At 50.0% G+C, this 21,560-nt stretch overlaps 7 protein-coding genes across 9 annotated transcripts; 4 read left to right on the top strand and 3 right to left on the bottom strand.

Moving 5' to 3' along the window:
- Positions 1 to 140: 140 nt before the first annotated feature.
- Positions 141 to 1,029, top strand: AAFC00_002787 (uncharacterized protein; the record flags this gene model as incomplete). 2 transcript variants are annotated; one of them, XM_069342156.1, is made up of 2 exons in its annotated part: positions 141 to 249; positions 299 to 1,029. In XM_069342156.1, the coding sequence occupies 2 exons, from the start codon at positions 141 to 143 to the stop codon at positions 1,027 to 1,029; spliced, it is 840 nt and encodes a 279-aa protein (XP_069198662.1). The 2 variants fall into 2 exon arrangements, with proteins under 2 accessions (XP_069198662.1, XP_069198661.1); XM_069342155.1 differs by having other exon boundaries at positions 195 to 249.
- Positions 1,030 to 1,693: 664 nt separating this feature from the next.
- Positions 1,694 to 3,330, top strand: AAFC00_002786 (uncharacterized protein; the record flags this gene model as incomplete). 2 transcript variants are annotated; one of them, XM_069342154.1, is made up of 4 exons in its annotated part: positions 1,694 to 1,807; positions 1,858 to 1,935; positions 1,984 to 2,362; positions 2,414 to 3,330. In XM_069342154.1, 4 exons carry the CDS (start codon positions 1,694 to 1,696, stop codon positions 3,328 to 3,330), a joined length of 1,488 nt encoding a protein of 495 aa, XP_069198659.1. The 2 variants fall into 2 exon arrangements, with proteins under 2 accessions (XP_069198659.1, XP_069198660.1); XM_069342153.1 differs by having other exon boundaries at positions 1,858 to 2,362.
- A 403-nt stretch (positions 3,331 to 3,733) lies between these two features.
- AAFC00_002785 (uncharacterized protein) lies at positions 3,734 to 4,692 on the top strand (the record flags this gene model as incomplete). Its single annotated transcript, XM_069342152.1, has 3 exons — positions 3,734 to 3,805; positions 3,864 to 4,324; positions 4,377 to 4,692. 3 exons carry the CDS (start codon positions 3,734 to 3,736, stop codon positions 4,690 to 4,692), a joined length of 849 nt encoding a protein of 282 aa, XP_069198658.1.
- A 969-nt stretch (positions 4,693 to 5,661) lies between these two features.
- AAFC00_002784 (uncharacterized protein) lies at positions 5,662 to 6,585 on the bottom strand (the record flags this gene model as incomplete). Its single annotated transcript, XM_069342151.1, has 3 exons — positions 5,662 to 6,178; positions 6,234 to 6,430; positions 6,496 to 6,585. 3 exons carry the CDS (start codon positions 6,583 to 6,585, stop codon positions 5,662 to 5,664), a joined length of 804 nt encoding a protein of 267 aa, XP_069198657.1.
- A 1,110-nt stretch (positions 6,586 to 7,695) lies between these two features.
- AAFC00_002783 (uncharacterized protein) lies at positions 7,696 to 9,558 on the top strand (the record flags this gene model as incomplete). Its single annotated transcript, XM_069342150.1, has 4 exons — positions 7,696 to 7,773; positions 7,841 to 8,044; positions 8,112 to 9,158; positions 9,211 to 9,558. The coding sequence occupies 4 exons, from the start codon at positions 7,696 to 7,698 to the stop codon at positions 9,556 to 9,558; spliced, it is 1,677 nt and encodes a 558-aa protein (XP_069198656.1).
- A 467-nt stretch (positions 9,559 to 10,025) lies between these two features.
- On the bottom strand, positions 10,026 to 10,442 carry AAFC00_002782 (uncharacterized protein; the record flags this gene model as incomplete). Its single annotated transcript, XM_069342147.1, has 2 exons — positions 10,026 to 10,261; positions 10,361 to 10,442. The coding sequence occupies 2 exons, from the start codon at positions 10,440 to 10,442 to the stop codon at positions 10,026 to 10,028; spliced, it is 318 nt and encodes a 105-aa protein (XP_069198655.1).
- Positions 10,443 to 11,892: 1,450 nt separating this feature from the next.
- On the bottom strand, positions 11,893 to 21,117 carry AAFC00_002781 (uncharacterized protein; the record flags this gene model as incomplete). Its single annotated transcript, XM_069342146.1, has 8 exons — positions 11,893 to 11,912; positions 11,969 to 12,917; positions 12,966 to 14,036; positions 14,090 to 14,480; positions 14,532 to 19,077; positions 19,131 to 19,471; positions 19,524 to 21,009; positions 21,066 to 21,117. 8 exons carry the CDS (start codon positions 21,115 to 21,117, stop codon positions 11,893 to 11,895), a joined length of 8,856 nt encoding a protein of 2,951 aa, XP_069198654.1.
- Positions 21,118 to 21,560: the final 443 nt, after the last annotated feature.

Here is a 21,560-nt window from a genome sequence, read left to right as displayed (position 1 = left end):
AAGGCTCGAGGTGCATAGCATATTAATTATATAAAGTGACGCTGCATTCAACAAGGATTTTGCTCGCCCAGCTGAGGGGCAAGTATAGAAAGCCAACGCAGACCTTGAGACGTTCTCATCTCGTAGGGAAGTACGGCAGCATGACAAAGTCCAGCCATGATCACGATCAGGCGGAGGCCATTACGGTAGAAGAAATGACTGGAACTACGATCCCAGACTCGCCTCGCACTAATGGTTCTAAGAATGCTTGTAAGTCTAAACCTATCTCACCTTATTGGCTTGATCTGATCATTGACAGTCACAGAACTAATGTCAAAGAAAGTCAAGGTGTCGCCGTCAAAACCCAAGCGAGACCAACGAAAGCAGCTATACTTCCACGGCAGAGATGGCCTCGGCGCCTATACGGCAGATCCTGATGCCTTTCCGTCAAGTCGGGTCATCTACCATAACGAGAGGGCTGTGTTCATCAACGACATGTATCCCAAGTCATCGGTACACACTCTCGTCTTGCCAAAGTCACCGCGCAATATCCTTCACCCTTTTGAGGCTTTTGAGGATCCTCATCTACTGGCCGAAACCATCGAGGAAGTGGAGAAGGCTAAAGTGATGGTAGCAAGTGAACTTCGTCGTCGTTTTGGCAAATTCTCTGCATCAGATAGACCACGGTTGGAGGCTATGGAATCCGACGACCCTCCGGACGAAATGCCCGCTGGCAGAGACTGGAAGAAAGACGTGATTGCTGGCATACACGCAGGTCCGTCCATGAACCATCTGCATGTTCACGTTATGTCAAGAGACATGGTCAACGAGTGTCTCAAAAGCCATGGCCACTATCAGAGCTTCACCACGCCTTTCTTGGTTCGTCTAGAGGAGTTTCCGTTGGCCGACTATGATGTGAGGCGGAAACGCGATCGTGGTGGCTACTTACAAGATGAGATGCATTGCTGGCGCTGTGGCAAGGAGTTTGACCGGTGGTCATCTCTGAAGCGCCATTTGCAAGACGAATTCGAGGAGTGGAAGCGCGAGTAATGTTACTGTTGGCAAGAAAGAGAATGTATAGATTATGCAAGACTGCATGTGTCTTGTTTCATCCATCTGCTTGATGCATCGCATAGGCGCGGTAACGCCACATACAGAGGCCCGGCTGTTAGACCAATGGGGGAGTGTTCTGGCGTTGTTTTCTCCTCGCGGCAAGCTGCAGCAATATGCACTTCACAACAGGACTTTTCATGAGCGCTAACAGTCAAATTGCTTTGCGGAGATGTGGTTTGTGGGTTTCATTCTTCCTTCGACTTGTAGGGTCGACAAGGTATTTCTTTCAGCGCTGCATCGGAATAAGCGCTGGAGATGCATCAACAACATCAAGTCAGGATTTCAGGCTGTAGAGTTATTGATATGAGACAAAGTGGTACATTTGGTAGGTATGTTAGCCACCTCAAGTTAGATAAGTGGACTTGTGACTATGTCAAACGGCACCTTCCCAAAACACCATCGTAGGTCCCACGTTCGTTGACCCTCAAAGTGTCTCATTTCTCCGTGTGCCATTTCACTCTCACTTGCTCTCGTTCTCTCTCTCCCCCTCTCTCCTTCCTGTATAAAAACACTTTCCTTCTTTCGTACCCATCACATACCATATCTCGGTATAACAGATCTACAATTGATGCCACACAAGACAAATTTATATTAAAAGAAAATGGCTGGCCTTGAGAACCACGAAAGCATTACTGAGGATGGAACAATGACCACCCTTCTGCAAGAATATAAGACTATAAGAAGCATTGATGCGAATAGAGACTCTCTGATAGAGGTATATTATGTCGATGATGCTCGGTATAATTTGCGCTGACGTATCTGCAGGATCTTCTACAGCGCTACCAATATGTCTCTGGGCGTCTGGTACAAGAACGCGCCGACTTTGATCGCGAACGCCAATGGGTACATGTGAATTTGCAGACGTTACACCAGAACACACACACATTGCAGCAGAGCACGCGTGAGCTCGAAGAGATCCTTGACCGTAATCCTTTCGTGCTCGTCCTCATAGATGGTTCTGATTTAGTCTTTCGAAACAGCTATCTCTGCGATGGTGATAACGGAGGCAGGAGGTGTGCCGCGAAACTCCATCAGGCGTTGAACGAACACATCTTCTCCACCATCGATGACCTACCATCCGAGACCAAGGTCCTAGTGCGCGTCTACGTTGATCTTGAAGAGCTCGCGGATCTGTGCTTACAAAACAAGATCATCCAGCGCAGCGACCAAATTGGCAATTTTGCGCGTGGTTTTGTCCAGGATCGAGCGCTGTTCGATATCGTCAACGTGTACAGCAGTGGTAGAGCAACGATAATCGACAAGATCGAAGGTAAGCACTGCTGCTCTTGGATGTTCCGCATACCATTAACTCATATTATAGCTCAATTAAACCTGCATCTTTACGAGCGTCGATGCAAGCAAATCATACTGGGATGCTCGGATGAATCGGTTTATGCGCCCATGTTACAGGATCTTGCTTCCAGCGAAGGTTGTCGCAAACGAATATCTCTGCTGTCGGGACTGCCGCTTGATCCTGAGCTTGAGGAGTTGCCGTTTTGTTCTTTGCGGATGCCAGGTATCTTTCGAAACACACAGATGGAAGTTCACCACTTTACAGACCAGATCTCGGAGATGGTGCCTGCTGGAGTCATGTCGCTCCCATCAGTCATTGGAGTTCCATTGGGACCACCTACACCTCCAATATCGACGCCAGCGTTGTCGGCAAGGCCGGACAGTGGTCTCGACAACTTCTCATCAAAGATGTCAATCGCGTCACCGAGGACGTCTATCGACCAGTCCTCGCCACGACCGATAACATGGGCTTCCACAGCAATCAAAGGCATGTCGTTCCCAGTGAAGTCGGCCAGTAAGATCTTCACGATGCCGGAACCTCCAGAGCCCAAGATCCGCTGTAACAAGTACGGTGAGCGGCTGAATCCAATACCTCCAGTGTACAAGCGCGAGGAGGTGAATAGAATCAGGACTTTGAAGCTATGCAATGCGCATTACCTACGTCACGGCTGCGCCCATCCTGACGAAGCCTGCGTACACGAACATGGGTATAAATGCACCAAGTCGGAGATCGAGACGCTCAAGCTCATTGCGCGTATGTCGCCCTGCATTCATGGACCTGAGTGCGGCGACGAGAGTTGCATTCACGGACATAACTGCCCTTTCCCCGGGAACACAGACAGCAACAAGCGGGGCAAAGTGTGCTCCAATGGCAGCAGTTGCAGGTTTCCTGCTAACATGCACGGTCAAGATATTACTGCTGTCAGAACAAGCAAGGTCACCTGAGGGACGCGATTGTGGTCAGTGATGATACTGAGAGGAGTCTTGACCCAGATTACCACCACCTGTATTATAAGATTAGAGCTCGAATGCGTGGTCATACCTCGTCTGCTAGCAATTATATGAAAAGTCACAATCAGGAGTACGTGAACATTTGATGTAGTTGATAAATGTCATACGTAATGGACAGGGTTGCTCTCAAAGATGTGGCCTATCCGAGGCATCACAGACAAATGCGCCAAGAGCCAGCTTGCATCTTGCCTCTTGCCTCTTGCCTGTCAGGGAAGGCGATGCGCATTATGTTGCACTTTCGGTGATACACCGAGTAACCTCATAGCTCCCATCACCACTTTATTCCCTCTTTCTATTTTCTGGCATTGTGTCGTCGCAGGGTAGTAGATCTGTCAAAATGGTGTCTCTCAAGCTCAGCGCTCTCGCTCTCCTCGCCTTCAACGCCTACAATGCCCTTGCTGCGCCTGAGGTATACTTGAAACAAGCTCAGAACAAGCCTTGGTCAATTGCTGATTGAATATGAACAGGTCGATTCGTCGATGGAAGAGGAGCTGGAGAATCCAAGCACCTCGCCCAAGCTCAATGTCGACATTTCTGCATCTTTCCCCGACAGCGAGGTGTTTGGTGTCAAGCTCGTCAATGGCCATGCCACTCAGGCTATCCTGTCCATCGCAAACAATGAGCCCGAGGCCATCAACCTCCTGTTTGTTGGCGGTTCTCTCCTGACACCAGTCGGAGTTCCTGGAGCTCCTGAGCCTCCTGTCATTGTCCGCAACTTGACCGCCGCCCGTTACGATGTCACCATCCCCGCTGGCGAGAAGGAGACTTTGACGTACAGCTTCGCAACCGAGATGCACCCCCAGGACCTCACCCTGAACCTCGCTGCTGTTCTCCAGAACGCAGCCGGTCACGGAGTCTACACTTCTCAATTCTACAACGAGACTGTCTCTGTCGTCGAGGCCCCTACCTCCTTCTTCGACCCTCAGATGTAAGCCATCTCCTGTCGTGTTCTTGTTGCCACTTGCTGATCTCTTGTCCAGCATCTTCCTCTACGTCATCCTCTCTGGAGTCTTCGCCGGCACCTGCTACTTCATCTACAACACCTGGATCACCACCCTCTTCCCTCAGAAGAAGGGCCGTGGCAAGGGTGGTGAGCGCGCCAAGCGTTCGTCCCAAGGCACCAAGAAGGTCGACCCTGCCGACCAGGTCAGCGTCATCGGCGCTGATGGCCCTGCCGTCACCAGCGGTGCTCAGGCATACGACGAGAGCTGGATCCCTGCCGGACATTTGCAGCGTCCCGAGGCCAGAAGAGTCAAGAGCGGCGCCAAGCCCAGAAGCAAGACCAGACAGGCATAGACGGGTGCTCGATTATCGTCTATGACAAAGTCGATTTGTTGGATGTCCGATCTCACTATTGCACAGCCCTAGTGGCCCCACGACATGTTTTTTCATGTCTCGGTCGCAGAGAAACACGCATTGTTATGAACCAGGCGTGACAGCGACTCGGCTGCTGCGGCACAGAATGTGTGCAGAAAAATGCCATGTATGATTCTGTGGCGGCGGTGCATGACGCTTTTGGGCAGAGCCATGAAGCACGTGGCCCAAGAAAAAACAGGATATATACCGATACTCTTCTGCGATATTGGGCTTGTTTTTGCCCGCCAAAAATAAAACAAGACGACGGCATCACGCTGCTGCATTTACAACCGAACCGTTCAATCTCCAATTTTCATAACAAAAAGTGTATAATTCGACCCAGTCTTGATTGTGTTGTAATTTGCACTCTAGTGCATCGCATTGCATTCTACTGTGCTGTACTGTACTGTACTACTGTACTAGCTAGCTAGCTTGCTGATCTTCTCGCGCGTGTCTCTACCACCAAACCTCCGTGCAAGAATGACAACAAGAAATAAGAAAAAAAAGAAACAGACAGGGGGGTATCGATCGTTTTTGAGTCTGGAATAACAAGAGGAGAAAAAGAAACAAGGTTTGAGTGTTGAGGAGCTCGAGGAGACTGGTGATTATAGTGATTGTGAAGGGAAAAGGAGGAAGAAGACTGGGTATAGGTATGAGAGGTGTTCAAGGCTCGCTCGCTCGCTTGGTTGTTTGGCAGTGCGCTTGTGTAATCGCTCCATCACGCGATATGGTCTTGGGGTGATTCGCCAATAGAGGAGTTGTGTATCGCGCGGTTCTGGCGGTTCTGGTGGTGTGCTGCAATGCTGAATGTTTTTGGTTCTCTTTGGTTTCTGGCGTTCCGACAGGGTGGTTGTGTAGCATCGGCCAGGAACTGGTGTTCTCTGGCAAAAATAGATCCCACGAAATCGCTCATCGACGGCCGCCGCCGTAGACAGTGCCAGTCTCCTGGAACTCGTCATTGCGATGGGGACGAGAATCCGAGGCAACAGGCGCAGCAGCGCGCTGACCTCCCATCTCGACATCTCTCGCTCTGTCTCTTCCCATACCGAAGAAACCGCCTCTTCCCTCTGGTTGTTGACGCTCAGGCTGAACGCCAGGCTGTTGACGGAGCATGCGCTCGTCTCTGCCGATCTGCGCCATCGGCACTTGACCTGCAGCGGCAGTAGCTACTCCTGCTTGTGCGCCCGCCGCCTTTGGCGCAAAGAACTTTTTCAAGTAGTCTTCGAGGATAACCAGATTCTTGACGTTGGCCTTGAACACGGCGTCTGCAATGTCGCCCAGCACGGGCACCATGCCGAGCGCGATGTCGACGGTGATGTTGGACATCATGCGCGCGTAGACGGTCTTTGGCAGCCCACAGGAGATGGTGTTTGCGTATTTCTGCACGAGCAGCCAGGCGATGCCTCCGTCGGCGAAGTCTCCTGCGCTGGAGAGACGTCAGTGTGTAGTTTGCGGTGTATATTCGAAACAAGGAGACTTACACTGGAACCAGACCGATGAAGAAACTCATACCCACTTGGCCGAACAGCGCAGTGTCCATCATTTTGGCATACTTGCGGAAGCTGTTCAGACGCTCTCGGTCCTCAAGCGGGATGTAGGCAGGATAATGCTTTGCGCTCTTCTTTGGCTTCTTCTTGGTGCGGCCGTGCTTATCGGTCTCCAGGTACCAGTAGGGATCCTGTCAATTGCACGTCAGTTGTGTGTCGCTTGAGGAAGCAAGGGGTTGCGTCAGTTGCGACTCACTCTGTCGTCTTCTAATCTGTTGGCTTGTTCGTCTTTGGCTCGCTTTGACATGAATTTGCCGGCGGCGTATTTTCCTACTGCGGCAGCCATGTTGTGTGAAGAAGAAAAGGTGTTGGTTGAGTTGTTTCTGAGGGGTTGTTGTGTTTGCGACGAGGGAGGTGGTGCTCAGTCGCAGTGAGTATAAATATTATATATCTCGGCGGGTAGTCTTAACGGTAAGACTAGTAACACGGACTAAATCCGAGATCTATTCCTCTCCAAACAACAGTGTCGCAAGAGTGCCAGAAGACACAAGAGACAGTGTCGCAATTGGTCGAGAGGCGCGTATCGTGGCAGGCCAAGGTGCTAGACAGAATACGCTGGCGCTTGTTGTTTCTTTTATTGCGACGGCAGGGGGGCTGTGTGGAATGCGACAAGAGTGCAGTTGAACTCGGATTAAAAGACAATGTCGAAATGGAAAAAAAAAACCACCGAAACAAAAAGCAAGACTACAGAACCTATTTATGAATCCAAAACTCACCCAACCCAACCCAACCCGACCAGACATGTATGATGATGCTTGACGACTTACAGGGCGATATGCTCCAGTACTATACAAGTACGTGCACCGCCACGTCTGGAACGTCATGGGCCTCTGGGACACCACATGGTTTGTTGTTATCAAGCCACATACAAGTGTCGCCACAGGAGATCTGCAAGACTGTGGCTGTGAAGAGCTGTCAAGCAGATCCGGTTTGTCTGTGGCTAGTAGCTATCTGTCCCCTTTTGCGTTGTCCTGTCCGAGAGTGAGGTTGATTATACACGGCACATCCAGGAGGGGCTGACTGTTTGTCTTGTTTGATAGCAGCGGGAGGGGTCGGCAGTGGCTATCACAGTAATTAGAGCGAGCATCGAGCGAGCATAGAGCGGTCGGTACCAACTAACCCTTACCGTAGCTGACGTTGCCCTTGTGCTGTATGTGCCACTAGTACTACTGTAACTGCTAGTACAGTACGTGTCTGACGGTGGTTGTTACCCGCTTTGATTATCCTGTGGACGCCTATACAACAACTCTCTTGTACCAATGAGATCTGTGTCGCAATAGCACAATACCCAGTATCTCATCACACTAAGAACAAAAGTGGTCGTATCCAGGGCGATTGCGACTGTAAAGAAAGGTGCTTGGAAGATATCTTGTACTGTATACAGATCACAAGCAGCATGCGGACATGGTCGCAGCTATGCGCTGTGCTGCTGGCTTGCCTTTTGACCTTTGTCGCAGCAAATGAGGTCAAGATTGTAAGGGACAATATTCGTCTTGGTCCGTGGTCTGTTGGTCATAGTCTAATTGCCTCTGTTCTACCAGGATCAAAAAGAGACACATCGGCAGCAATGCTCCGGCATGTACAGTCGCAAGAGCTGGGGAGGCAGCGTGGATCCTTTTATTCTACTCAAGTTTCAAAAGCCAGACAACATGCCCGACGGCGAAGAGCCCATCATCAGTCTGGTCATATTCGAATGGCGGGATCATGACTTTATCGGCAAGCCCATAGGAGAAGATACCTACGAGGTGAGCAGTCGCATGTTGCCACCTTAGACACATCTGACATGCTGACTCTTTCTTCTTCTCCCTCTAGCGCGCCTATATCTGTGACATACCGGCCTCGGATGCCGGACTCTGTAACAACACCGCAGAAGGTGAATTTATCCTTGCCGACGACAGCGACGCTTCCAGGAGTCAGATCATAACTCAGGCCGTCAACCTGCGCGACCCGCCCGCCATCAACTACCCTGTACAGCGCACAGGCTACTACTGCGTGGGAACCTTCGGATACACTGCCGAGTCGTACACCGGAGTCATCGAATTCAGAAACGCATATGGCGAGCTTCCAGCCGCTCAGATTGCCAAACTTCCATTCTATGGCGCCCTTACTCTGGTCTACGCCCTGTGCAGTTTCGGATGGGCATTCTTGTATTTCCAGAACAGACACGATATCCTGCCCGTGCAAAACTACATCACTGCGATTCTGGCCTTCTTGGTTGTCGAGATTTTCATGACCTGGCTGTTCTACGACTTCCAGAACAGACATGGTCTGAATGGTGGAGCCAAGGCCTTGATGATTGTGGTCAGCGTGCTCAGCGCAGGCAGGAACAGCTTCAGCTTTTTCTTGCTGCTGATCGTGTGCATGGGCTACGGTGTCGTCAAGCCTAGCCTGGGCAGGACCATGATCTGGGTGCGATGGCTGGCGGCCACTCACTTTGTCTTTGGCGTCATCTATGCCGTTGCCAGTTTGTCCGTCACCCCCGAGTCGGCGGGTCCCTTGGTCTTGCTTGTAGTGTTGCCTCTGGCCGCCACCCTGACCGCATTTTATATCTGGACTCTGAACTCGCTGAACCTGACAATGAAGGACTTGATGCAAAGAAAACAGACCATCAAGGCAGGCATGTACCGCAAGCTGTGGTGGTGCATCCTGACGTCCATTGTTGTCATTTTCATCTTCTTTTTCGTCAACAGCTGGACATTTGCGGGTGTCAGCGACGAGGATTTCGTACCGCGACACTGGTCGACGAGATGGTTTATTCTTGACGGCTGGTTGAACTTGGTGTATTTTGCCGACGTGGCCTTTGTGTCATGGTTGTGGAGGCCGACGGCAAACAACAGACGTTTCGCCATGAGTGACGAGGTGAGTTGTTTTTATTGTCGAAAACAGACCAAGTATTGACAAGAGACAAAAGATCGCCCAAGACGACGAAGGATTCGATCTCAACTCCGTGCGCAGCAGTCTCGACTTCGACGCCGAAGATCTGGAAGGCGTGCCCTCCGGCAACCCGCCGGCGTACGACGCTCCCCGCGGCATGAACAGTCGTAACAACAACAATGACAGCAGCAGCAACGAGTCATCTCAGTATGCCCGCGATGCGTCGCCTTTGCCTGCGCCGACGCCGAAGAAGCCAATGTCATTGCCCAGGGAGAGTCTGGACGGCGAGACTATCTTCGCGGTCGGAGACGAGGCGGATGATCGATGGAGTGATGAGAGTGGGGACGAAGAGGAGAGGAAGGGGTTGACTGGTAAGAAGGACTGATTGAATTAGTGATCAAGAAGAGCGGAGCGGCAAGAAGCAGAAGTGCTGATGCTCTCGTCTTCTCTTTTTTTTGTCTTTACCCAACAAAACTTCAACGATATCATAACCTAGACTTTCAAGAAACGACTACTAAAAGGCTTCTTGTTCTCGAGAGTTTATAGCTGTGCTGTGAAAGCGTAGTTTTACAGTATATCGATACAAATCATTGCTGCTCCTCTTGTGTCTACACGATGAGAACGACCAAGTTGCAATTGATATCACAGGATCTGGCGACGACGTTATGAGCTCTCACATGTCCGGGCCGGTTATAACCAAGAAAACCACATTCAAATGACGAAACAACGACTCCTCATTACACACTGCACATTTCTACATGATCAACCCGACTCCGTCTCACCATTACCTCCCAACCAACCCCACCCCAACCCTCACCACTCCACTGAAAAAAGAATCCTGAAAGGGACAAATCAAAGCTCAATCTCCCTCACCTGATCCCTAGCCGCGCCAGACCCAACCCTCTCAACCTTCTCGCCCATCTCCTCAATCTCCCTCTCCTCGGCGCTCTCGCCACTGTAAATGTGTTTCTCATCCAGCCACCCGCTCGCCTTCAGAGCCGCCACGCGCTCCGCTTCGATGCGTGCGGACCGCTTGTTGCCGATTTGCCACGCCAGGCCGTAGAGCAGGGTTGTTAGGAGCATCGTTGCTTTTTTTTTGTTCGTTAGCACTTGGTCTACTTGGTTGGTACGAGGAAGGGGAGTAGGGAGGTGATGGGGAGAGGGGAGTAGGGAGGAGGGAGCAGTGCCTATGAAACCCCACATTATACCCATTTCGTGCCCGATGCTCGGGGGCGGCATGTAGGTTATTTCTTCTAGGGGCTTGACCATGTCGACGGTGTTTTTTGGTGTCTGCTTTGGTTCTCTTGTTGGTTCCTTGGTTTGTGTCTTGGCTTGAGAAAGCTGGAGGTCTCTGTTCGAGTAGATGCTGGAGGGGCTGCAGAGGATGTAGTGAGGTATGTAGCTGTTCGATCAGGCGAGATGGTAGCAGGTTGCTTGTGGATGAGGTATACTGTGCTGAATATAGACAGAGGACACGAATGGTCAAAACATCCAGTCTTTAGCTCTTGTAATAAAAGGTCCGTTTGTATTACTATTCGAGTCTACAATTCTCGAGACCACAAGCTCGGAGTATTGACAGACAGGCAAAGGTAAGAAAAGAGAAGAGCAAAAAGAGCAACAAAACGGACGATGATATCAGGCCCCTACCTACCTAGCTACCTCGCCTTGCCCACAGCTACCTCTCTCTAGCTACCTGAGCTACATCTATACAAACCACCCCACCTCCTCACTATCTTACTCTCCAAGCACACATGCATGTAAGATGTCCTCGACTCCACCTAACGAACAGGGAGAGACACGAAATGACTTGGCCCGATGGTCACGACTCGCTAAGCCAAGGTCCTCGGGGTAGGTACTGTAGGTGGGCGACGATCACGAGTACTCTACTCACTGTACGAAGGTACAGTACCTCACACTACCATACCGAGCATACCTTACAGCACCTTTCCGCAGCACACAGAAAATGCCCAGAGAAGGAACAGAAGGGTGGGGTGGTTTCGGAACCACAAGCAACAGGGACAAAGACTAGGAACCGACCTCGCGAACCTATAAGCACTATCGTCGACGTGACGTGCGGGGGAAGAGGACTCACAATGCAACAGTCGCCCTTCGGCGCGGGGTATCGTTCCATCTACTGTACAGTATGATTCCTGTTCGTCGGTTCGTCGGATTGGTGCGTGGGATTGGTGCGTGGGATTGGTGCGTGGGATTGGTGCGTGGGATTGGTTAGTCGGGTCTGGGGATAGAAAACTCGCACAAATCATTGCCTGATGAGTGGATGGTCGAAGAAGGGATTCTGCTTGGCGCGGCAGCATCGTACGTACTGTACTGTACGGAGGTGCTGTAGGAAGTGATGGACGTGGGAAACGTGGTGGTGTCGATTATTTTCCATTTTTGGGCGAGGGCATGGAAGCCATCACGAGATATGTTCATGGGCACATTGACGAAGAATAGAGAGAGGTAATGTATGTAATATCTTATTGTGGTATATACACTTGGGGGAATGCTATCAACATGTTTTGTCCTTTTACAAAACAACACATTATACATGTATACTTTTGATCTCTGTGCAGAACATATTCATGGACAGAAACATAATCTATATGAACCTTCCAAGGACTTTCATCTGTACGATGAAAGACATCTTGAGTATTCCATAGCAGAAAACGAACAGAAAAGCGAAGCGCGAATCCTTTGCAGATCCTCACTCACACAGTGTCTAGGCATATGCAGCCCACCCTGATCGGTCATTGTCAGCGACATAGCGAACTCATAACCGAAGGAACAAAACTTACCAGCAAATAGAACAGCAAGGTTCCTCTCATCAGTGGCTTGCTGTATCAACTCATTCACCGTTGCAGCAACACTGAGCGACTTTGACAACTTCTTCTCGACCACAGACAGAGCACGATCTGCCTCTCCAGCGTCGTTGTCCCCCTTTCTTGAACCTGGCAGTTCCACGCCCTCCGTTTCTTCCTGTGCCTCCTGTATACGCTTGGCGCGAAGAGGCGACAACGTCCAATTGTACAACGGATCGTAGCGCAATACGTTCAGCAATGTCATTATGTTATCTGTCTCTTTGCGAAGAGCATCCAAAGTAAATTCGCATGATCGTCGGAACACGCCTTCAGTCTTGGTGACTCCCATACCATCCACGATATCTCTGGTCAATCGGAAAGGCACAACTTCTGGAATGGGCAAGATACGACCAGCTTCGAACGCAACTCCCAAATCAATGTGCACAACTTCTCCACTCTTTTCGTCAAGTAGAATGTTTTGTGTATGGCGATCTCCTAGACCAAGAACGTAGCCGAGTATGGAAATTGCTGCTGTGCTACGAGTGTAGGCAAGCCGTTTCTCAAACCATTCATCTGGATCATCAAACCGTTCAAAAAGGAAGTGGCGCAAAATTGGGTGATAACGAGCAGTGACTTCTTTGTAAACCTTGTAGCGCATATCTTTCGAGTGTTGCGCTGCCTCTGATATCTTCTGGCGAGCCAGTTCGGTCCTCATATCCGTAGGATGGTATTTGACGTGAGCTGGGTTCAGGAACTCGGCCAGAGGGAGTGAGTTGGGTACAAATTCGATAATGCCTGTGTTGGAAGTGAGTGGCAGGACTTTGTAAGTCCGGATCCTAATGTTTCGTTGTCTTGTAGCCTTGTGGTGTTGCAGCATTTTGCTGACTTCAGCAAAAACTTGTTCCATGATAGCATCCTGTCTGAGGTCGTCGTTACCGCCTTTGAACTATTATTTGTTAGTATATCGCAGTCTGACCAATGCACGTAACCTTACCAATTGCTTGTACTCTCTACCGTCTGCTCCCATTGCAGTGAGCACCTTGGGTGCACTCAATCCGCCTGCAATCCTCATCTCGGAACGGAAACGCGTGAGGATGGGTACATTCCGATATTCGGCATCGGGGCGCAAATCCACATGTAAAGTAGCCGGTGGAACTGCCAACTTACGGACCGCGGTTGTAATGCTGTCTACAGTCTTGTTACTCTGGATTGATAGCTTTTGACCACGAGGTGGTGCTGGAACCTTCACTTGCGCAAGCTTAACATAATAATGACAAGACTGCCATATGCGCGTAATGAGGTCACCGACTGCTTTATGTGATCTCAGGTAGTCCTTGATGCGCACTGCAGCATCTCTGCGCTTCGATCCAGTCGTGTCTCCGTGGCTAACAGCACTCGATGCTCCAGCGTAGATATTGTGAACCATATGATAAGGGTGCTCGACACTCATCCTTGACACCAATTGAGACAAGGACTTTTGGAAATTTGAGCCGTCATCCAGTAATCGAGAGGACAGCTGGTTCGTCAGTCCGACAAACTTCCAGCTTGGAACTTCCTGGAGAACATCCTGGATAGCTTCATTTGCCGACGGCGATTCGCAATGCTCAAGCCATAGTGCGAAGAATCGTACAACAGACGAATCAAAGTCGTCGCAGGCTTTCAATGCACGTAGGTAATTCTCCAAGCTCTGTCGTATGAACAGGTCTCTGCTTTTTCGAGCTTTTTGGTATTCCTGGTCATCTAGATTGAACCATTGCTTTGCTTTGGCTTTTGCAGCTCCCAGACTTTTTTTCTCGTTTCGTTGAGATGACTGTGCTGCACTTATCAACTGATCGAATTGCTGCAACTCGGCTTTTCTACGATTTCGGAGACGTTCCAACCGCTGAAAATCCTCAAGATGACCCTGGTTCTGGAGCTGTTGGTCGCAGAAAGCGGCAAACTCATGGAACACTCTTCCAGCTTCTGATCCTTGAGAAGTCGTGCCCAGTTGTGTAATAGCTGGCTTCAGATATTGTGCAATGATCTCTTCGGGCTTCTCCAATCGAGCAATGGCGATTTCATGGCCCTGGTGTGAATTAGTAGAGAAAGCCAATGAAGTGCAATTCATTCTCAACTTACCAATTGGGCGAGCAGACCAGCACTGCCTACCTTGATAGTCTGTTCTTCCAAGTCCTGTCTGGTCCGGAGCTGTTGAAGAATCTGCACCGAACTTGAAATCTCTCTTTGTCTCCAAAGGATACTGGCAGACTCAAATTGTGCGATAGCGTCAATTTTCAGACCTGCATCATCACAGATCGGTACCAGCTCAGAGAGGTAGGTCGCTGCAGCTAGTGACTGTTGGATCATGTCGTTCTTCCTCGCAAACTCCGATTGCTTGACGACAGCTTTGACTTCTGCTGTTCGACTTGCTCTGTTGCTAACGAGCAACGAGTCACGTAGATTTGAATTTCGACTAAGTATACCAAATATCGTCTCGCGGTACGATACTATGTGCTGTGCATCTTGGTAGCTAAGATCCGATTAGCTTCATATTTTTCTTGGCCAAATCTTGAGACCTTACCGTCCAATATCCCACGATAGCTGTCTCGACTGCATCGAGTCCCAGATTCTCTCCAGGTCCTCTTCATCATTAGCAGAAATAACTTCATCCAACTCTGTGAGGATAGCTAACGATGAAAGAGCTCGACGAATCGAGGACGCATTCAAGCGGGGATCCTGTAGTCTTTCATGCGCAGATCTCATTGCACCACCTACATCCACCTTGAGCGCATTTGCTGTGGACGTGGTAGCCATACCTTTACAGATGTTGTACAAAAGGACTGAATCGGAAGACGTATTTTGAGGGGCCACCACGTCCCACTGTTGTAACTTACGTGCCGAGTCGAGCATTGTTTCCATGGTCGCGACATCGTGTTCCTTCCCAGGGCTCTGATTTAGTAGACCATGGGTAAGACTGTTGAGATTCATGGCCCCCATAGACCTCATTATGCCTCGGGAATCGAAGTCACTTGCGAGGCCTGTGTTGAGAAAGGCTGCATCCATACGTGCCGAGTGAAGCATCATACCCTTCAGACCATCTCTTTCGTGGTCCACACGGTTCATGACAGACCGAAGCGATGGTGTTTGTTGTACTCCATAAAAAGAGTCAGGATCATCAAGCTTCTTGTAAACTTCTAGCAAGAGCTCATTCGAGGGCATGTTCATCGACGTGATGTCAGACGGCCTTCGTCCTGTCCTTCCTTCTGTGCTCGAGTCAGAGGTCGGCGTTGTTGCAAGCTCGATGAAATACAATGACGCTGTCGGATAATCGCATTCGGCCGCCGCCTTAGCAGCTGACAGGTAGTCGACGTCTAGCCACTGAAGTCTGTCCAATCTAGTACGCTCCAGGGGGTACGGTTGAGTCAGGAGATAGAGAAGCGTTTCGAGCATCAGTCGAGTTTTGTCCTTGGCTAGTCCAGCTATCTCAAAATGACTTGTGAATGATGCAGAAAGCATTGGATGTACAACACGTTCTCTGTCTTTCTCGGCTTGAAGGGCGAGGTGTATGAGGTATGGGAACAAGAGCCTACCAGAGGCTCCAACTACGTCGAATAGTTCACCAAGTGAACTCACTATGGGGTCGTTGGTGATCCATCTGCAAATCTCCAGTCCAATGTTACGGACCCAGGTTTGAAAGTCGGTCGCTTCTGAGAATTGTGTTGCTTTCTGTAATTCATCCTTGCGTGCTCTGGTAACAAAACTGCTACGACCAAGGTTAGGACCGTTCTGATCGACCCCGCCTGCTGCTGACATAGCCTCATACACCTGAGGCATCAGGAGAGATTCGAATTCGACGGCTGCTTCATGGTTGGCCGCTCGGGCAAAGCGGTAGATAATTTGTCTCAAGGCCCGTTCAGACACAGCAACAATAGCTCTGTCCTCGTCAAGTAGAGAACTTTGCAACAACGTGGCTACCGCATACGATGAAGTCATCTCGCTCGTGTTCACTTCAGTAAAGTCGGGCTGAAGACATCCGCAAGGCCTAATAATGCCTGAATTGACCGAGGTGGCGAATGCTCGCCCGAGCACTTTTGCTGCCCATGTGGCACACTCATCAGCCTTGGACATTGATCGTGTTACTGACCAGATGCGGTCCGAGTATTTGGCAGCTTGTGAGTCGTCGCCCAGTATATCCTCTATTTGCGAAGCCGGTCTCTGCAGTTGACGACACAGTACCGTGATTATTTGTTTCCGCTCAGGTTTAGCAAAAATTGGTGCTCTGCTTTGCTCATCATCCATCAGAGCCAGAAGGAGAGTGCTAGCACTGTTCCGCTTTTCGGGTCGTATTGGTATCGTCAAATCACGGCAAGATCCGATCACGGTGATAAATGCCTTTTTCTTGAGGCCCTCATCTTTTCCATCATAGGCATCCTGACACTGGAGGAGGCGCCCTATGAGCCAATCATGAAACAGTTGTGTCTTTGAAATTGTATTGATGAATTGGCTCTCCTGGGTGGTTTTGTCCTGCCTAGAAACCATGAAGTTTTTCATAGCTAGTACCTGCAGAAGGGCCATATTCGTCAAGGTCGACATCTTTGTCTTCAAGTAAGGCAGCCCATGATCATACAAGTAATGTAGAATACCTATCACATCATCTGCACAATGTGGCTCTACAGCTAGTGGACGAAGTGTGCGTACCAGTAGCTCTAACGGGTAGCCCTGTAGGGCAACGTCTCCAGCGAAAGCGATGAGAACGCGAATCTTACGAATCGCATGGCAAGTATTCAGGAGGCCCAAAGCTGGATGCATCGCGTCGAGCAAAGACCGAATTATCATCGTGAAGATCGAGGCAGTAAGCTCTTTCGATACTGTGTCAACCTCTTGGCGTGATGCTAAGCGACGGATAGCTCTCTCCATCTGGTCCAGTAGGTATTTCGCATTGAAGCTGGGCTCTTGTGCTGCTGGTAGAGTCTGCGCGGATGAGCTGTGACTTTTCATTGCAGTCAATGCAGCGTTGGCATATTTGTACTTGGGCCGCTTTTCGATCGCTTTCTCGACTGTTTCTTCCTGGTCCAGAGACATGTATATCTGGGCGATGATAGTTGAGAAGTGAGCACGTATCAAAGTCTGGTACTCAATCTTGGTCTTGGTCAAAGCCCTCAGTCGTGACTCGCGGGGATTTTGACGGTCCTTGTCAAACACTATATCCCATGACATAGAATATGCTACAGCCTTAGGGAAGGCTGTTCGCATCATCTTCTCCTCAGTCGTTCGAAGTGTCTTCGCTAGCCACGTGATGGCGGTATCATCTTCTCGGATGACAAGTTGAGAATATAGTTCAGCCATGTTCTGCTCGAGCAACTTTTTCAGGTCCGCATAGCCGAAAGTTTTGTATGGGATGTTCTCTATCGGACGTGTAAGACCGAGCCACGTGAAGAGCAACTGGGGCGAGAATAACGTGAACAGCTCTTGAGTACTCGACAAGCCGAGAGATTTGGATGTGTGAGACACACAATACTCTGCATGCGAGCTTGAATCCACTATTTGTCCTGCAGTTTCGAATATACCGTATACGCAGCGTCTCAATAGAGATGGCCAACTAGAAGCAAGATGAGCTAGAGCAAGAAGTCGTACGGCAATCCCTTCAACCCATTCGATGTCCGTCGGAAGGCTCAAATTCAGATCGTCAAAGACTTCATCATGCTTTGATAGGGTGTAAAGACCAAAAATAAGTGACATGCGCTGCGCGAGGTAATGTCCGACTTCGATCTTGCAAGTCTGAAGCATACCGAAGATGGTCGTGCGTATCGAAGGCAGATTTTCACTGCGTCCATAGTCCGGATCAATTTGGAGTAGCCGTAACAACACTTCGCAGAGTCTTATCTGTGTGGAGCTTGAGAGCATGTTTGCACCGAGAGCGGTCTGTGTGAACCAGACATATAGATCTACACCATCCTGATAGAGTTCTGTGTTATCTGGATCAGTCCAACTGCTAATCTCGCGGAGTGAGATATCCAGAAGTAATGTGTGGGTTGTCTCGGATCTTTCGTGCTCATACGAGCGCAGTGGTCCATCAAGGATGCGATTGAGCAGATCTCGTGTGTTCTCAGTGCTCAAGTGACCTACGTGATCGCATAGCGCTACCACCATCGGTCGACTCGCTATCAGGTCAGAATCATTGAGCCCGACTAGTAAGCTGGTCAGGGTGTCCAATGCGGTCTGGTCAATGTCTGTCCTATGCACCGAAAGATGAACTTCTTGCATGACTTTAGCATACACGATTAGACCCATTTTTTGCGTTGCTGGATGGAAAGCGCTCTGTACAAGTTTACGAGGATGGTCTGCCTGGCTCGAGTGCCTTGCCCTTGACGCGGTCTGGGTTGGGAAGTACGTATCGACATCCATTCCATCGTCAAAGCCATCACCAATGGTCAAGTCGTCGGCGTCTTTTCCCTCCACCATCGATGAAAGCAAAGGAGTGAGCCGATCGCAAAGCGGAGGTAAGCATTGATGGCAGGGGCCTTTTGCATCAGCCGATGCATCAGATAGAGCAATGGAGTGAGCTAGCAGCTGGCAAAGTGCGTCGACATTGTCTTTTTCACACGTCGGTGCCGCAAGTTCATGGAACAGCAGATCAAGAAGTTTACCATTGCCTGAACATAGCTGAGACGCTCTTCGGACGTCGCGGATGGTTTGGCAGCGACCCAGGCATTCCGCCACTATGATCAGACTGCCGATAGTTCTGACCATGTCGTGGTTTAGACTCGTCCCTCGCTGCTCCTGACCAGCTTGGAATTGCTCAATCGCACGATTCACCTCAGTGTTGCAGAGTCCCATAGCAAGTGATTCAGTGGCTAGACTTGACGAGACCTTGATACCGTGTGATTCGCCGGGCTTTGGAAGAGTTACTATGGATGCGGGCAGGTCTTTCGCAAGTAGCATGTACCCAAGGAGCTTGCAGTCTCGTTCGTGTAGAATCCACGCTTGAGCTACGGGGCCCCAGACTGGTAGGCTTTGATAAGGTGGTCGCATGTCACTACGACCCAAACACGCATCGATAAGTCTTAACAGATCTAACGGTTCGACAGTAGCGTTTTGCGAAGCTGTTGTCTTGTCCAGGAAACTGCCTTTGCACGGTCAGTATGAGTAAGGAGCTAGTACGCAACTCTTGTGCGCTTACTTGGAGACCAAATGCGGAACAACCACGTGAGTACTCGTTCCGCGCTGTCCCTCGAGGAGCGGAGATTCTCTTCCTCCAGCCGTCCAATAACAAAAATCAGGAATGATATAGCAGCATCTGAAAGTGCTGAAGGCCCGTTGACCTCGACAGAAGTGACTATCATGTCGCAAGCCTCGAGGACAGATGCTCGTCCAACCAAGTTGGTAAGTGCCAATACTTGTAGAAGATGACATGATGCTCTACATGTCGAAGCAGTATTCATTAGTCGTATTGCAAGGCTCCAAGCGGAGGTCCAAATTCTACTCAGATCTTTGGCCGTGGCCGTGAGCTGCATGGCACAACTGTGATGATCAGCTATACATTTGGCTTGACCCTTTTTTTATGCAACCTTACCTGGCCAGGGCTAGCAGCGCCCAAGAAGAAGTCAAATGATGTTCAGACGAGCACAAGGCGATCAATCTTGTCACCAGCCGCTCAAGGGCAAATTCACTGACGGCAGTGGACTGCGCGGTAAAACAGATGAATTGCAGCGCGCTTAGTCTGGCGAAAACGTGCGAATGGCTGAGCCACTCTGGAATGTTGTCGGACCAGTGTGTCAGTTTCTGTCGCTTCTTCGCCGCGCCCTCTCGAGGCTCCACACGATCGGCACTCTGGTTCTCGTGCCCTGTACTGAGACGAAGCATGAAGTCACACAGAATGCGAAGCAATGTCCAATTATGCTCGCCGTTCAGTACGTTGACCGATGCTGCATCACCATCTCGTAGGCTGAAAAGAGGGGAGGAAAGATCTCTGAATCGAGGATCCATTGCGCATGATAGTCGAATGTCTTCTAATCGAAGCTGGTCTTTTGCATCTCTCCTTGAGTACTCGGTCCTTATGGTATCAATCATGCCATCTAGGTCCTCCTTGAATGATTCATCGACCTCATACTCGCAAAGGCGTCGAACATAAGGCTGTAGCAGGACAAGCATGATTAGAGATTCATTCTTAGCTGTGACAAGCTTGGAGCCCCACACACTTCGAATGATCTGTAGACAAGGCTGGACAAACGCCATAGTCGCTTGAGTCTTCTCAACGCGGATTTGCATTAGGACATTATTTACGGTGGCCAGGGCATGCACCAATCCCGAGCTTACAGACTGAGTAGCGTTCACATACTGCAAGATCGTGGAGATGACACTCTGACCTCTCTGCACGACTGGTGCTGATGGTGGGGAGGTGAGATACCGTAGACATGCTACAAACTCATCCAGTGCCTTCTTTGGCACGCTTCCTGTAGTCACCGAAGCGGAGTGAGATGTACTTGCAATAGATTGGAAGGATGGCCCACTCAGCCTGCTTGTGAATGATTGAGCGGTCGATCTAGCTGGAAAGGAAACACTCGTCGCTTCCGCCGGCACGGCGGAAACGAGTCTGTCGAGACAAAAGGAGGTGACTCGGTGCCACTGCGCCTCCTTCAGATGCTCAACATGAGGCTCATAAGCGAGGACAGTGGAGAGACACCTCGCGTAGTCCGAGGCGATAGGCTCACAACAGTTACCTTGTGGATCGAGCAAGGTCTCGAAAATGTGATCGAAGAGTGCTTTGAGAGTCCTGATGCGGATTCTACGTGCACCGCGCTCAACTGCAAGTCGCAGAGTTTGAGAACAATTCGAGAAACGATTACTAGACGCAGTTTGAACTTTGTCAGAAGAGCTTTTGCTCTTCAAGTAGATAGCCCGTTCGTTAGAAGTAACGACGAAGAGGACCTCGAAGATCTTATGAAAGGACTTGTCATCAAAGTTATCCAGTTCAGGGTTGTCCCGGTTATGCTGTAGGATGTGTTTGAGTTCGGCAAGACCATGGGTCCTATCCTTGGTCGTACGAGATTCGATGTGGCCTACGAAGGTTAGCCTGCCGATATTGTTCGACTCGGGTTACACCGGACAGCATTACTCAACGCCTCCATCATGGAGATGTGGCCGTTGCTCGTTCCGTTGGAGCTCATGATAGCGAACCCTGGCTTTGAGAAGGTGCTTCAGTGTCTTACTCATAACCAGATCACGGAAGACATGAAAGAGAATTATTCATTGATCATAGTCTCAGAATTGTAGATAGGTCATAACGGAAGACATTGTAGAGACTTAAATGTAGGGGTGTTGTATGACATATGAATCCGTCGCAGTTGAATGAATGGATTACTCTGTCATTCTCAACTCCCTAAAGGTTTCAGCTGCTGGGAATCTCCACAGCGACGAAACTCGGACTGGGAATGTCCTTGATTGCATCGCAGGTAAGTGTTCATCAGACCTGGCCTCGGCCTGATATGCAGTAGGTGTTTGCCTTGCCTGACTCAAGAGGAGGGCTCGGCGGCATGGTTACCGACACAGGCTTGGCATTTGGAGGTTACGCGCAAAGCTCGAGCGCGTAGTGACATGTAAACGCAGCCAA

Source organism: Neodothiora populina, assembly GCF_041146345.1.
Source record: "Neodothiora populina strain CPC 39397 chromosome Unknown canker_contig_15, whole genome shotgun sequence".
NCBI lineage: Eukaryota > Fungi > Ascomycota > Dothideomycetes > Dothideales > Dothioraceae > Neodothiora > Neodothiora populina.
This window is presented reverse-complemented; position numbering and strand designations above follow the sequence as displayed.